Raw genomic sequence first — 15,604 nt, 5'->3', positions numbered from 1 at the left:
AAATTAATTGTTTCCTAATTTTTGACTTTGTTTTTGTCAGAAATGGTGACGAACATAATCAACTCTTATCCAGAGTTAAAAAGCTGGAACTAGAGTTGTCTCAAGTGAAATCAGAGCTATTAACTGGTGAAAGTGCGAAGACAAGTTGTGAGAAAATAGATGTCATTCATGAAAAAGTAAGTTCTGGTAACCATCCTAGTAAAATTCAGACTAGATTTTGTGCACAAAGTTTTTTAAAGGCACTCTAAAAGTTACATAGGAGTAATCATCTAAGGAAAAAAAACAGTAGTGCTCTATGAAGTGGTGCTATGATCTTTTTTTTCCCCATTACTAGGTAGCACCTTACTAGGTGAGCTTGTGGTTTGTTTTTCACAACAGTAGTTTCATTTGCATTTGAGATAATGCAGTATCAATTGAATGTACTGTACTTTGCTGTTATAGCTGACATAGCATGCCAACTCATGCAAATACGGAAAAGGAACTCATGTAAAAGCAATAGCTAGGTTTGTCATCTGAAACTTATGTTTAAAAAAATCATGCTTTAAAAATAAACATCTGTAAGGTTCAATTTGAATGTAGTCAAGAAAATGCAGTAGTCTTTAAGTTCTTACTTTAGTCCAAGTTGGTATTCCAGTGTTATCACGAGATATTCTATCTGTGTGTATGAAATCAAAGTATGCCATAGGTGAGTGTACACTTAAGTGACTTGCTTAACTAGGCCTGATAAGTCTGCTGCTCCTCTTAAAGTTGCCACAGTCCCTTTGAACTGTTGCAGTCGACTTTTCTGTTCTGAAACATCAGTCAGGCTTCCTAACATAAAGCCCTTCATTAGCAGGACTTTGTTAGCTGCTCACCAAACCAATGAAGCATCCTGTTCATCCAGTCTTCTGCATACTTGCCTGTTGTGTTATTCTAGTGTAAGTCAGTGTAGTTAAATCACGTGTAAAAGCTAGGTTTCTCTGTAGTACTGGAAGGATATATTGACTTTCATGTTTGCTTACTAGGTGGTCATCATAAACCATTAAGTAATACTAATCATTTCTATTGTAACTGTTGGTGAACAGGTAGATGCCCAAGTTAAAGAATCTGTCAAGATGATGCTTTTTGGTGATCAACACAAGGACTTTCCTGAATCGCTTCTCCAGTGGCTTACATCCAATTTTGTGACCAGAAGTGATCTGCAAACTGTACTGCAGGATCTGGAGTTACAAATTCTCAAGAATATTACTCTGCAGATGGCTGTAACAAACCAAAGAATAACATCAGAAGTAGTAACAAATGCTGTGAACAACGCAGGGATTTCTGGAATCACAGAAGCAGTGAGTCAGCTGAAGTGCTAAGAGAAGTTCAAATAAAGTTCTCTTTTACATGCATTTAGTGGAACACAACTGTCTATGTAAATGTTAATGATTTTAGGAGGTGCGTGAAAAATAAATTGAAATGGGCAGAACTATGGAAAATTGAGTGCACTCTTACAGCAGTTATGTTGTCTACTCTGAATGTGCTGCTTTTGCCCCCCCCAAAACGTATGTTATCTTGAGTACAGAATTCCCCAGTGATGTGAGTAGGTGGGGGGAGGGGAGAAAATTCCAATTCTGACAAAAAACATCAGGCAAGATGTGGTATGAATTTCTGTTGAGCCTTTCAGTCAAGTACTTAAAAGCAAACCTTATGTTGACTGAGTTTTTCAAAGATTTGTGATAGAGTACAGCATCTCAAAAGGATGTTTGCTGCTTAAAAACTGATATGTTCATGTGTCATCTCTTCATGCTATCTTTCCTTTCTGTTCTTCTGTGTCCATCTGTAGCAAGCACAGATCATTGTAAACAATGCACTGAAGCTGTACTCTCAAGACAAGACTGGTATGGTGGATTTTGCCTTAGAATCTGGAGGTAAATAGAGGAAATCTATACTACTTTCTCTAATATTATAGTCTCTTCTAATAAAAATAGATCCTCTGAATGTCTATGTAACTGTGGAGTGTACGCATTAGTGAACCTACTATAGAATGTGTATATCTTTCAGTCTTATGGAATGAAAAATCTTTATGTACTTACAATAGCATTGTGTTTGATAGAAGCACAGCATTGGAGAATTGGAAATTAGAGATTAACAATGCCTTTAATATTAGGTTGAGTTTTTGTTATTGTTTTGTAAGGGATGGGGGGGGAGGGGGGACTCAAAAGCCTTTAGGAAGGAATGAGTGATTACTTCTGCTAACCTGATTTTTATCTTTAAGGTGGCAGCATTTTGAGTACTCGCTGTTCTGAAACCTATGGGACAAAAACAGCCCTAATTAGCCTCTTTGGAATTCCTCTGTGGTACTTCTCTCAGTCTCCCAGAGTGGTTATTCAGGTAATTAAAGGTTAAGTAAACAAGTTGAGCGGTGTTATTTTGTATTGAGTGTCCTGGGTTGGTTTTTGGATGCTGAATGTTTTTATCTGTGATATATAATTCAGGGGTGGGGAGAGTCAGGTACTTTGTTCTGGGAGTGTGATTATTCTTGAAGGTCCTTGGCCTTCCTTAAGGCCCTGCTTTAACAAAGCAAAGGCTCTCATAGCAGCCTTGGCTGGTGCACTGGATTTCTGCAAAGTGTGAGCACTGGGAGGGTTTCTGTTAGAAAGCAGTTTTCAAGAGGGTGCTGGTAGTTCAGGTGGATCTGCTGCATCTGTGAAGAATGCCATTAAAACTGTGCAACCCATGTCTGCTATTTTATTGTGTAGTCTTTGTAGCACAAAGTATCATTTCACGTTTGGTGTTTGGAGGCAGAATTGGACTTGTGATTAGCAGTAGTTATTGTGTGTTTGACTGGTTAACGAATAACTTGTTCTTCCACTTGTTATCATTGTAAGAATTTCTCTAATAATTCAGAATTCATTGCAAAAAAAAAAAAAAAAAGCAAAAATATTTACGGTGATGGTTTTTCTTGTCCTGTTCTCTCTGTCTACTTGGCCCGAAATCTGTTCAGCCTGACATGTATCCAGGAAACTGCTGGGCTTTCAAGGGATCCGAGGGATACCTTGTAGTTCGACTCTCCATGAAGATCTATCCGACTGCCTTCTCATTGGAACACATACCAAAATCACTTTCACCATCGGGAAATATCACTAGTGCTCCTAGGAAGTTTTCAGTATACGTAAGTCTCTTAAATTTACATTGTTGATGGTTGTAAAGATGAGGAATATTTGTCGTATATCTTGAAAAATAATGAGGGGAGAGCAACTAAGAAACTGGTGTTTCTGTCATTGCTGTTAAAATTGTTTATATTCTTGATGAGCTTCAGGATCCAGAAATAAATGCTGAAAGTAGTTTAGAGGGGTATTTTTTCTCCTCTTGCTTGTTAGAGTAGTGAACTTCTTTGAAGGGAGGTAACGATTCTGTTCGTTATGAGCAGTTCATCTTTTACAGGGCAATAGTAGTAAATTTGCTCCTTAATTCCTGCTATAGAAATTAAGGAGTTTGTACGTTTTCACAGTCAAACACAGCAGAAGTATTTGAGCACAGGGAACTGTAATGTACAGCTTGTCTGAGAAAGCACTGAGCTGCGCAGGAAACATTCTGATCCTTGCATGGTAGATTTCTGGATGCTGCTTGTTGATTCTCAGTTGCAAAAATACGCTTCTACAATTTCCATATTTAAAAGAAACAAATCTTTATCCCATTACAGGGCTTAGATGATGAATATCAAGAGGAAGGCACATTTCTTGGACAGTTTGTCTATGACCAAGAAGGGGAGCCGCTGCAGATATTTACAGTGGTAAGTCTGGGTGATGCGATTTAAAGTGTCAGGAGAGATTCATTTTCTATGGCAGCACTCAATGACCTGTGAAGAAAAGGGCTGCATTCTCTGCTGGGCAATATAAAAACAGATGTAGGAAGTATTTGCCTATCTGCATCATAAGCCATCATCTAAATAGATAAGAGGAAATGTTTGTGTCCAGATGGCAGAAACAACTGGTGTGAAGATGATAAACTGACAAAGGATCAGCTTCACGTTTATTCTGCTCCCTTAACAAGCAAGAAGCAAACAAACTAGGAAGGTTCTGTTCAAAGTGGTGTGAAGTTCCCTAACTCTGGTTTGTGTATTTGCTCTTTCTTTCTTCAGGAGAAAAGTGGAAAGGCATTCCAGATAGTGGAACTGAGAATCCTTTCTAACTGGGGACATGCGGAATATACCTGTCTTTATCGGTTCAGAGTGCATGGGAAACCTGCTGAGTAATCCCCTACACTACAGCTTGGGTTGCTTTGTTGTACATTTTGTTTCCAATTTGTATATACTGGACAGCCTAGAACACTGGAATCTTTAAAGGACGAGGATGCAAGATAGATTCTACAGAGTTACCAATCCTCTGATAAAGGCAGAAGACTGTCAGCACAACTGTACAAAATAAAACTCATTTGCTCTAATGCTCAGCTTGTAATTGCCAGTTAGCTTTATATTTTCGTGTCCATGCTGAGAGAAATAATGCATGCAAACGGCTCTGGTTCACAAAGCCCAGTTAGCAATCAGGTGGTTCCTATTTTATTACAAATGAATGTATATGTGTTTTTTTTTGTTGTTGTTTTTTTAAAGAATAAACCACACTTTCTGCAACTAGGATTTTTTTTTTCTTTGAATTCAGGACTCAGCTGCATCCTGCTGTTAGCTTAGCACTGCAAGCCAGATAATGCCGTGCAGTTTCAACAGCCTTATGGCTACCGGTGTCCTTCAGTTGACTTTGTTTTGACCTGCTGGGGGAATCCTAAAGGGCTTCTTCAATAAATGTTGACTATAATAGATATTGCTGTCAGGGAAAGTTAACACAACCAAAATTAATGTAAACACCAGCGACCGAGAATGCTTTACTGTAACTTTGTGGCCATGAGTTGCTTTAAAATTCAGGGATAACTTCCAGTTATTTTAAGGGGTTTTTTTAACCACGGCAACTTGATGAGCTTGTTTAATTGCTGTACGTGAATGTTTACTGCACAGTTGAACAGTTTTATCAGCTCTTCTCGCTTAGTCCATCAAGGCTGATTTGGATCGGAGCCCTTAGAAGAGCTGTCTGAACTCCTCAATAATTCTCTCCTTGGGACGACGTTTCCTTACAGTGGTTCATTTTATGGTCGGTGAATGTTGTACTGCAGCATGGGGACATGGAACGAGATGTACCGTGTGGCTGTTCATTAGCTCAGCCCCAAAGCACGTGCTGAGGCTGCTGGGGGGACCCCCTTTAGGATCACTACTATTCAGGATCCTTTGCATTCAAGGCTCCCGCGTGCACTCTGTGTGCAGAGCTTTGATCTGGCCGTTCCCATGCCTTTGTATTACCTGTGAACTGTTACACACGGAGCTGCTGACTGGTTTTCCGAATAGAGTTCTGTGTGTTGCACAACAGTCCTCGATGTTCCAACACAGTCTCTGCATGGAGAACTCTTCCCTTGAACCGGAGCTCGCGCAGAGGAGCTGCATTTATATGTACAGCTGTTTTCATATGTTACATATTGAACTTGGAATGATCCTGTATAAATTGGAACGGGGCATTGGGGGGTTGGGAGTATTTTGGATAACACTAACTTATTTTGTAAGAAAGCCAGACAGGACTTTGTGCAATGTATTTTTGTAAATGCTTTTTTCCAATCGTCTGTTCTTCTCTTTGCTGCCTCCAAACTGACCGGATGCTATTTGAAACGTTTAAATAAATAAATAAGAGTTTTAATTATTATTTTTTTTTCTTTTTGGAAGTGCATGGAATATTTGAAACAAAATAAAGGTTTGGTTTGGTTTTTTTTCTGTATCTTCCATGTGTAAGTAATGAATACCCCCCTCCTCCTAGTGCCGCCTTGGCTTTGGGGCGCTGCAGCGGGTGGGGGCGGGGCGATCCCAGGCTCCGCCCCATCGGCACCACGTGACTCCGCGCAGCCGCTCTCCTGAGCCTCGCGGGCCGCCGTCGCGCCGGGCGGAAGCCGGGCAGTGAGGCGCGACGTCGCTCCGTGGCTGCGCGCGTCTGCGCCCGCCTCCCGCCCGTCCTCCTTCCTTCCCTCCCCCCCGGACCGCGCTCCGCGTCGATGGCGGCGGCGATTATGGCGGCGGAGCAGGAAGCGGCCAAGGGCGGCGGCAGGAACCGCGGCGGCGTGCAGCGCGTGGAGGGCAAACTGCGCGCCAGCGTCGAGAAGGGCGACTACTACGAGGCGCACCAGATGTACCGGACGCTCTTCTTCAGGTACGGCCCGGCCCGGCCCGCCGCCCGCCCCTCCCCCGCGCGGCCTTCCAGAGCCTTCCCACGCACTGCGCCCCGCTGCCGCCCGCCTCGCCCACACCCTCTCTCTATTGGCCGTCGCTGCTGTCTATCTCCGTCTCTCGTTCTCTCATTGGGCCGCGCGGGGGCGGGGCGGGGCGGGCGCGCGCATGGCAGGATGCGGGCGGCACGGAGCTGCGGGGTTCGGCCTGCGGGGCTCGGCCTGTGTGCTGCGGGGTTCGGCCGCGGTTCCGTCCATCTCCGCCGTCACTCGTGGGGACTCCGCGGCGCTCCGGGGGCCGCGCGGGGAACCGTCGCTTGCGGGGCTGGGGAGGCGGGCTGTGCCCGCGGGACCCCCGCGGCGCTGTGAGGGCCGCAGCGCTGCTGACGCGGATCCCGTGTCGGCCTCCGTCCCGATCCTTGCTCAGATACCCGAACCTCTCGTTCAGTCGCCCAGCTTCGTGCGGGCCGGACCTTCCCTAACGCTGCGGCCTTCCCCACCTCCCTCCTGCAGAGCCTGCAGCCATCCAGCGCAGCACTCCGGGCTCAGACGCATCCCGCTGTGTCTCGCTGCGGTTCGGGATATCCTGGCCCCGAGATTGGGCTATAAGTTCATGCATTACTGTGGAGGCACTGAGGCTTTGCCCCTGTGGAAGCCGGCTCGCTGCCTGGCACCCGTTTCCACACTGCTCCTCAGCTGCCGTCCTGCTGTGCCTGTTGCTGTCTCTGGGCAGCTGGTGCTGCCTTCACCATTGCCCTTCCCTGGCAGCTTTAGGCTGGCCAGACATATAGGGGAAGATGCTCTCCCTTTCTTGTCTATGTGGCAGTGAGTAAGTAGAGGAGACCTGAATGCTCAGATACACTACTATGACCTTTTGCAGTATTTCTTTTCATTGCTCACATCCACGGCGACTTGCTGTTGTCACCCTTTTTCTCATTCAGTTTAAAAGACAGACCATTCTGTGTGCCTTCCAGGAGCCCTGAGCGGGGCACCCCTTGTAGGGGCTTCATTGGTTGGCCCTGGCTTTGTTCCCTTGTGCTAGTGCCAGGATTGGGATGTTGCCCTCAGCAGCCTTGTGGCTCCATTGTACCCTATGTCCCCAGAGCTGAATGGGATCAGTATGTGGGTACCACTGGCATACAGCAGCCAGGGGCTTGGAGTGCTGCACACTCGGTGCTGTGGAGCCATGGGTAGAATGTCCTCAGTGCACTCCTCCCATTGCTGCCATCCCTGCAACGTACTGAGCACCATCACACAGCAGTGGTTGCTCTGCTTTAGTCTTCTGTGGGATCAGTGCGGGCAACATCGGAGTTTGAAGACTTAAGCTGTATTTGAGGATATACATAAATCTAAGATATAGTGCAGCCTATTTGATAGGAGGGATTACGTGAGGTGGTGGCTGCAGTGGTGGAAGATGACTTTGTTCAGCAGTTGTTTCACATCTCGTGTTTTAAACGCATTAGCTCACATGCTTTGCTTAAGCCTTGCTGTATTAATTCGGAGTGAGAGTTCTTGGCTTTTCCCTTTTAAATGCAAGAGAAGGAAGGTGCTCAGTTAAAGGGAAAGGTGATATTTGTGTAGCTACGGAGGGGATTTCCTTCCAGGCAAACAGATAGAATGAGGCAGAGATTTGTTTGGAAAGTCACTGAGACTGGGAAGGAGTCCCAGACAGCTCTTGTCTGTCCTGTGTAAATGTTTGTTAAATGTAAACAGTCTTCCAGAGACACATCAGCACAGAGTGAGGTGATCTCAGCTGTGGAATTGTAATTGGGATGTGCAGCTTTGATTCACTTTGATCACAACCAGCCTGTAAATGCTCGTCTGTTCGTCATCCAGTGCAAGTCAAACCTGAAATCCTGACTCAGAGCTTCAGCAGGCAGAAGCCAAGATATGCTTGAGGTTGGAGGAGGGCGGGGAGGAAGGATTATCACAAACCTGCAACCTGCAGTGCTTGTCCCTTACTGAGCTCATGGCAGGAGGAAGGTGCTGCTGCTGTCCATGCAGCAGTATGTGGGCAGTGCAGGCGGGGTGGAGCCCATCACTGTGTGTGCTCTGGAAGTCAAATCAAAGGCTCAACGTTACTGCCTCTGTAGTGACACTGACTTCTGTTTTCCTGATTGCTTGTAGGTCTGTCTGGTATGGATCATCTGTCCCAGGATTTCAGTTCTGAGAATGTTACTGTTTGGTTCTAAGTGCCATTTAGATTCACAGAGTGAATATTTCTATTATTATTATTTTATTTTTTATATATATATATTTCAAAAAACAGTTCTTCAAATGTGTTTTATATTGTAAAGTCTTTATTAGTGTCACCTGTAGGCATTCCCAGAGCAGGAGTCTCCTAGAAATGGCTCTGTGGGAGGGGGATCTATGAAGAGGTCTGGAGCTAGAAGCCTTGAGGCACACCTGGGTGTGAGGCCAGCTGCAAAATGCTGCAGGTGCTGAGCTGCTCAACTGATGCACAAGGCATTTACTGTGGCTCTGAGCTGCTGTGGGTGCTTAGTCAGAGAAAGCCCTACTATTTTCAACTGCTCTGTAGGAAGTGCTGCATTTCTAACCTGGAGATGCGATGGTCCAAGAGCTGTAGTTGCCCATTGTGGTGATGTGCAGGAGACTGATCACCATGCTGTAGTAGGAGGCAGTTCTTGGGGTCACTGTTGGGAACCAGTTCTGTCCTTCATTTCTTGGTTTACCCCTAAGTGAGGAAGGGAGGAGCTGCTGCAGGTGTGTTTGAGAGAACACTGTGATGTGGGGTGTAGAAGAGCCTGCAGGCTGCCTGCCATCAGAGAGACAGGCTGCATGGTTTCAGCGTGGATGGCTGATGGCCTCAGTGGCTGCAGAATCAAATAACTTAATCTTTTCAATTAATTGATGCTTATGCAACTTGTTTGTAGTAACTTCTATCAAGGCTTTGCTGTTTTTTCCAGGTATATGTCACAAGGAAAATATGCAGAAGCAAGAGAGTTAATGTACTCAGGGGCTCTGCTGTTCTTCAGTCATAACCAGGTATGTTGATGTTTTCGTGTGATGTTGGGGGTTTATGGGGTGAGCAGTGAATTCCCAGTGGCAAATGTTAGGGTGGTTGCTTTGTGATATTTTGCTTTATCTCTTTGTTGGGTTTCTCTCCATAAAAAAAGATGTTTCCAAATTGGAACTGTGAATGTCCAAACATAATCTGAACCACATTTGTTTTGCTTTCCTGGAGGCTTCTATGTGTTGGTATCAAATTAATGTAAACTTTCATACGAGGCAACTGAAATTTCCTGTTTTTCCTTACCTGTAACTGCGGATAAAAGTACTAATGTGCCTCTGACAAAATTCTGTGTGAGAAATGAACTCTTTCATGATGTTTCCTTTGATTCACTGCTACATTCATCGCTACCACTGTGTGTTTGTTTTTTAGCAAAACAGTGCTGCTGATCTGTCCATGTTGGTTTTGGAGTCTTTGGAGAAGTCAGATGCAAAAGTAACAGATGACCTTTTAGGTATGGTGACCTTTACACTCAGTTTGTTTAGGTGTTCTCACTTCTCGGTGAGCATTAATTCCTGGAACCTTAAATCACTGTTGTATGTCATCCCATGTGGCCGGGTAGTAGAAATGGATGGGAGGAAAAATTTGTTAGAGAAAAAAATGCATTCCTGATAACTGACAGTGCTGTGAGCAAATGGATATACTTTGAATCAATGTGCCGTCTTGTAGCATCCTCCTTTCCTCACTGCAGGAGGAGTGTGTTGTCTGCACAGTGACTTGGAGCTCCAAGGCCTTGTTGGATGGCAGTGTCTGTCATAGCAGTAGTACTTGTCAGTCAGCCTCGCACTTTCTTCCCAGTTGAGACTTAGTGAGCAGACAGTTTGGGAAGACCTTAAGAGCTGCCTTGCTGGGCTGCAGTGTGGGTGGGGGCAGAAGGAGCAGAGTGCTGGGACAGACCCTTGGTTGTTGCCTTAGTTCTGCTCTGACTTTCTGTATCCCACCGATGACTTCTGGTGGTCCTTTTTGGAACTGCAGGCTTCTGTCTGCTGCCCTGTCAATGGCAAGCACTCCTGTGGCCAAAAGCCGTCACTATTCCCTGGGGCTGCTTGAAGCTCAGAGATTCCCTGTCCCAAACCATGACGGGACTGATGTGGTGTATTTTCTGCAGTTCAAAATCACTGTTTTTTATGATGTCTTATAAAGACTGAGAGCAGAGCTCATCTTATTAGGAGTTCGTATCTTGAAGGTGCTCCAGGGTCTTCCTACTTCTGTTAACATTATGTATTTGTGACTGTTATTCCTTGTAGAGAACTTGGCTAAACTGTTTAGTTTAATGGATCCAAATTCTCCTGAAAGAGTGGCTTTTGTATCCAGAGCGCTGAAATGGTCTAGCGGGGGATCAGGAAAACTCGGCCATCCGAAATTACACCAGTTATTAGCCATTACCCTGTGGAAAGGTAAGAAAAATGAACTGGCTTTCTTCTGTTTGATTTTGAAAATGTGGAGAATATGTAAGAGATGTATTTTTGGGAATGACTTAGGGAAGCTGAGATGAAATCATTTCCAAGTGTTGCCTGCTGATCACAAAGTGATGGTTTCGGGGTTTTGTCACTAACAAAAAAAATAGGCTCATAAATGTCTATGTGCAAACCCCAAAACACAACTGCTGTGAAGCTCTTTGGTAAAAGGAGGGATGGTCCTTTAGGCACTGAGGTAGTTGGGCTAAGAATCATTAGGAGGAAGCTTGCTGGGGAGCAGGGCTGTTCTCTTGGCTTATTATTACATCCTTGATAAACCTAAGGAAGATTGATACACATTACAGCGTCTGACCACCAGGTATCCGTGAGATGCTGAAGAGCTGCCTATTTCGGGCATTTCCCATTCGTAATGGGATGTCAAATAGACCAAAATGCTCAAAATAATTGTATTTCATAGTCAGTTTTTAAAGTCTTGAGTTCAAATCAGAAAGGTGAATGAGAACAGCTGAATAATTAATGGTTTCTCATCAATTAAACACTGTACAAGGTGATTGCTTGTTTACTTAACGTCCTTCAGGAGCTGTGATTGCTGGTCATGGCTTTGTATGACAGTGACAGTGGTCAGTGTGGCAGCTCATTGCCTGGCTGTGTGTCACACACAGACCCAGGGCTGTTCTCAGGGATTGGCAGTGGCTGCCACCTCCAAGGGAAGGTTTTCCTCAGTGTTAAAGTGAGAAGCTGTGGTGTGATGAGCATAGGAAATGTTGCATTCTGAAAGCAACAACCCCTGTTCTATCGCTGTCTGCTTGCCCTTCTTTTGCTGCAGATCAGAATGTGTGTTTTCTTAGTAGCTGTTGGAAGTCATCAGAAATGGCTGTGATTTTTCAAACAAAGCTTTTAAATTCCAGAAATGAGCAGGTTTCCAGTTATGATTTGTCTCTGCCTTACTCTTGCACAATACTTGGCTTCAAGTTCTAACAAAACATTTTCATTTCTTGCACCTTTTTTTCTGCATAATTGCTGTTCTGTTCAGAACATGAAGGCAGTGTTAATTTTGATAGCAGGAGTGGGCTATGCTAAAAATAGGGAATGCCTTCTTTCTGTGCATGTAGAAGGAAGGATGCTGAAGGTGCTGTTGGGTTTCATCAGTTGTCTATAATGTACAAGGGGAAAAAGTGCCCCTGCTTTTGGCTACTTGTCCTGTTTATATACAGTGTGCAGCTCTTTCTGAGCCTAGCAAATGTGTTTTTATGCTCACCTATGATGAACTGATTTCTTAAATACCATTTTCTTTTTCCTTTTATAGAGCAAAACTATAGTGAATCTCGGTATCACTTCTTGCACTCCACAGATGGTGAAGGCTGTGCAAACATGCTCGTGGAATACTCCTCGTCCAGAGGCTATCGCAGTGAGGTGGACATGTTTGTAGCACAGGCAGTCCTACAGTAGGTGTTGTGTTGTTGTTTGAACTGTTGTGTTGAGATGATGCTGTGTGTGAGGCCAGTCTAATTAGATCGAGATAACTGTGGGGTAACTGAACGTCCTTCCAGAGGAACCTGAGAAAGTGGCCAGAGGTTCCAAAACTCACTATGTGTGGTAGCAATAGAAACCCATCTCAGAACTCATGTGGAGTGGGGATAAAATGTGTTAAGGTCAAAAGCTGACAGCTTGAAGAGTTAATGTGATTTGTTTGAACCTCAGAGCATAAATCTTACTTTTTGTTAACATTACTTTGTGCCTGGTTAGTTAGGAATTACCTGGATGTGCTTACCAAGCCTGGGACTAAATGGGCTCTGTGTTTACATGCAGCACAAGACTTGCTCTCAGTCTCATTGTCCTAAGAGATTATTAACATTGTGTCACCCTGGTGTATGAGCAGCACAGACCGGTGGTTTCTCAGAACTGCTGGTGGCTCTCATTTTCTTGAAGCATTTATTTCGAAGGATGTGGGAGTGCAAGCTTGTGTGTGCATTTGCAGAGCTCACCTACAATTGAGGCTGACAAAGCCAATTTTACTGAGTTTAATCAGCGGATGGCTTCCTGCAGGCAGGGAAAGCAGCTCAGGGGGAGGCTGAGCAGGAGGTGCAAGCAGGACTGCAGCACGGACAGGAGGTGCTGTGAGAGGGAGTGGGCGAGAGTGAGGCTGCATCTTGGCAGCCTCCAGCTGTCATGTCGGATGTGTCCTGCTTTCCTTAGTTGGTTGCTAGAGATTGTAGTGATGGTGAGTGGTAGAAAATCCCTTCTGTAAGTCCACTGTACATAAGACTCTTAATGCTGTATTTGTTTCTATGAGTATCAGTTACAAGTAAGGGATTCTTTTTTCAGTGTTTAGAGGCAATTTTTGAGGCCAGTAAAGGATGTAAGAAGCGTCTCAGATACCATCCCAACTCTTTTTATACTCTTCTCTGCTTTTTAACTTCCCCTGTTCTGTTTCCTTTTGCAGATTTCTCTGCTTAAAAAACAAGACCAGCGCCTCAGTTGTTTTTACAACGTACACACAGAAACATCCTTCAATAGAAAAGGGTCCACCCTTTGTGCAACCACTGCTAAACTTCATCTGGTTTCTGTTATTGGCTGTCGATGGGTACGGTGTGATTTTTCTCACTCTGCTCCCAGTTTCCTTTTCATTTGTTTCTGAGATCACATTTTTGGTTGTTTCCTTTCTAGGGGAAAGCTAACAGTATTTACAGTATTGTGTGAACAGTATCAACCATCCCTGAAAAGAGATCCCATGTATAATGAGGTGAGTTACCGGCAACTGCAAGCAGGATGTAGCCCATGGAATTACTTAAATAATGGCTGATGATTCTGAGTACAAACCACGTGGGTCATTAGATAGATTAATCAATCTATCAGGCATGGCATTTCAGTTGTTCTTGATGAGAACAACATGAGAGAAATTGAGAAGCAGGATGTTTGAATACGGCTTGTAGACAGGAGTAGGCAATCTCACTTTTGTGCTATTTCCACCTGTAAATGAAGCCTGACATTGTTCTCCATCTTGTGTCATTCCAGTACCTAGATAGAATAGGACAGCTTTTCTTTGGCGTCCCCCCCAAGCAGACATCGTCCTATGGAGGATTACTAGGTAAGGTTTGTGCCAACAGTTCTGGTGATTGAAACCAGCCCTACCAGGATGGTGGGAGAGCCGTTAAAAAGCTTTTAATGAGAATATGGATCCGGTAAGTTAGGTTTGACTGCCATGTACTTGGTTCTAGGAAACCTTTTAAACAGTCTGATGGGAACTGGAGAAGACGATGACACAGAAGATGGTCAGGAAGACAGCAGTCCTATTGAACTGGACTGAGTATTTTTGCCATAGGGGGCCGCGTACATCTGACGATTCGATGACTCCAAAGACAGTTTTGGAATTTGAATCCTGCAGTTGTTTCTTGGCGCCTAAAAGGGCTCCTCCAGTCTTTTAGAAATGGTTGCTGAAATGTTTATAATGTTCGGTCTATATTATTTATGTAAACAAAAGAAAGAAACCAACAAAAAGTAGCCAAAAGAACCAATGGGAGCGATTGTTAGCAGGTTTCCGATGCAGCAGCTGGTGACTTTGATTAAAATATAGTCTTCTACGGTTTCTGATGCAGTATTCCCTTTTGCACAATAACTAAATAAATATGGGTCTGCTTCACGACCCACCCATTACCATCTTTGTTACAAGAAGGCCTCCCTGACCTCTGCCACCTGCAAGGAACATCCTGAAAGCAGGGTGAGTCACTGTGTAACTGAGGGGTGAGGCTGGTGCCAAAAGTGCTGTGAGGAGCACAGTGAGCTGCACAGCCAGGACACACTGTGACACCAGGAGCTCCCTCTGCTGCAGTGAGAACAGCACTGCCTGTGTCTGGTGAGCTGGCTCTGGCTGAGCCCACGTGTGCGTTTAGCTGGTACTTCTGAAAAGCACAAGGTTGAATTGCTCTCGAGTAAAAGCTGATCAGTGGAACGCAGGTAATTGGCTCCACGTGGAGCTCTCTTGCCTAGGCTTAAAAATTTGGCAGCTGAAATACCTCCTCTGGCTGGTGGCTCTGCTCCTTTGGAACATACTTTCTCATTCTGAGCTCACAACCCTATGTGACAGTGAACCACCACGAGCAACGTCTGCGTTTGAACTGCAGCTACATGTAAAGAAAAGGGATACTGCAGAACTTTTGGTTCTCTATGATATATTTATTTTTCTCGGGTGATTGATTGATTCATTTAACACTTTGTGTAAAAAGGATAAATCAATAAATAACAGAGTAATTTCAACCCCAGTGGTAGGCATAGCAATTCCACATCTCCTCTTTAATGCAGCCCACCCAATGGTGGTGGTGCAGCGACCGAATGAAATGGGGAAACGCTTTATTTTTTCACGATGGAAATACGAAGGCTTAGATTCATAAACAGCAATCATGCATGGGGGAGGGAGGGCTTCATCAGACTTTACTGACTGTACGAAAAAGAAAAGAAGGCGATGAAAGGCAGATTTTGTGTTAATTGTGACGTCTCAAATAAACACTTTATACCAGGCTCTACGATCCGGCCGCTTTCTGAGAGTCTGTGATGGCTGCAAATGGCCTCGCTTTGCAGCCTGTTCCTGCTCAGCGTTATTGCATGGTGGTATGGAGCAGCCCTGAGCCAGGAAGGATTCATTATCACAGGTATAACATACCCACAATGTATGGGCAGTCTTTTTCTATTTAATAAGTTATAACTTCTAGTAGTTATTACACAGGTCCTCATTTTGCACACACGCACAGTCTGTCTCCCTCTGCCTGAAGCCACAGCCACTGTTTGTGATGGGGCTGACTTAAGTGAGAGCAAAAAGAAATACACTTTTATTCTGTAAATTATATATATACATAGACAAACAGGGAGCAAGCTACACCTCGTATACGTGCATTTCTGCGTCACGTACTTAGCTTAAATTACAGACAATGCATAAACTGAT

The 15,604-nt window shown here is 44.4% G+C and overlaps 2 protein-coding genes across 12 annotated transcripts in view; both read left to right on the top strand.

Annotated features, from left to right (window-relative positions):
- The window catches only part of SUN1 (Sad1 and UNC84 domain containing 1), a 28,342-nt gene extending 22,640 nt beyond the window's left edge, over positions 1-5,702 (top strand). For all 10 annotated transcript variants that reach the window (XM_072349684.1, XM_072349692.1, XM_072349691.1 and 7 more), the window contains 7 exons: positions 41-176; positions 1,065-1,319; positions 1,808-1,892; positions 2,240-2,355; positions 2,969-3,136; positions 3,668-3,757; positions 4,106-5,702. In XM_072349684.1, coding sequence (XP_072205785.1) covers positions 41-176; positions 1,065-1,319; positions 1,808-1,892; positions 2,240-2,355; positions 2,969-3,136; positions 3,668-3,757; positions 4,106-4,219 — 964 coding nt within the window. In that variant the 3' untranslated portion in view covers positions 4,220-5,702. The remainder of the gene's footprint in view (positions 1-40; positions 177-1,064; positions 1,320-1,807; positions 1,893-2,239; positions 2,356-2,968; positions 3,137-3,667; positions 3,758-4,105) is intronic.
- Positions 5,703-5,894: 192 nt separating this feature from the next.
- GET4 (guided entry of tail-anchored proteins factor 4) lies at positions 5,895-14,922 on the top strand. 2 transcript variants are annotated; one of them, XM_072349714.1, is made up of 9 exons: positions 5,895-6,203; positions 9,147-9,225; positions 9,623-9,704; positions 10,498-10,647; positions 11,975-12,113; positions 13,112-13,252; positions 13,336-13,411; positions 13,684-13,756; positions 13,887-14,922. In XM_072349714.1, the coding sequence occupies exons 1-9, from the start codon at positions 6,049-6,051 to the stop codon at positions 13,973-13,975; spliced, it is 984 nt and encodes a 327-aa protein (XP_072205815.1). In that variant the 5' UTR covers positions 5,895-6,048; the 3' UTR covers positions 13,976-14,922. The 2 variants fall into 2 exon arrangements, with proteins under 2 accessions (XP_072205815.1, XP_072205816.1); XM_072349715.1 differs by lacking the exon at positions 5,895-6,203 and adding an exon at positions 8,713-8,943.
- The last annotated feature ends 682 nt before the right edge of the window (positions 14,923-15,604 follow it).

Source organism: Excalfactoria chinensis, chromosome 14 (assembly GCF_039878825.1).
Source record: "Excalfactoria chinensis isolate bCotChi1 chromosome 14, bCotChi1.hap2, whole genome shotgun sequence".
Lineage (NCBI taxonomy): Eukaryota > Metazoa > Chordata > Aves > Galliformes > Phasianidae > Excalfactoria > Excalfactoria chinensis.
The sequence above is the reverse complement of the archived record's forward strand: the minus strand, read 5'-3'. Positions and strand labels throughout refer to the sequence as shown.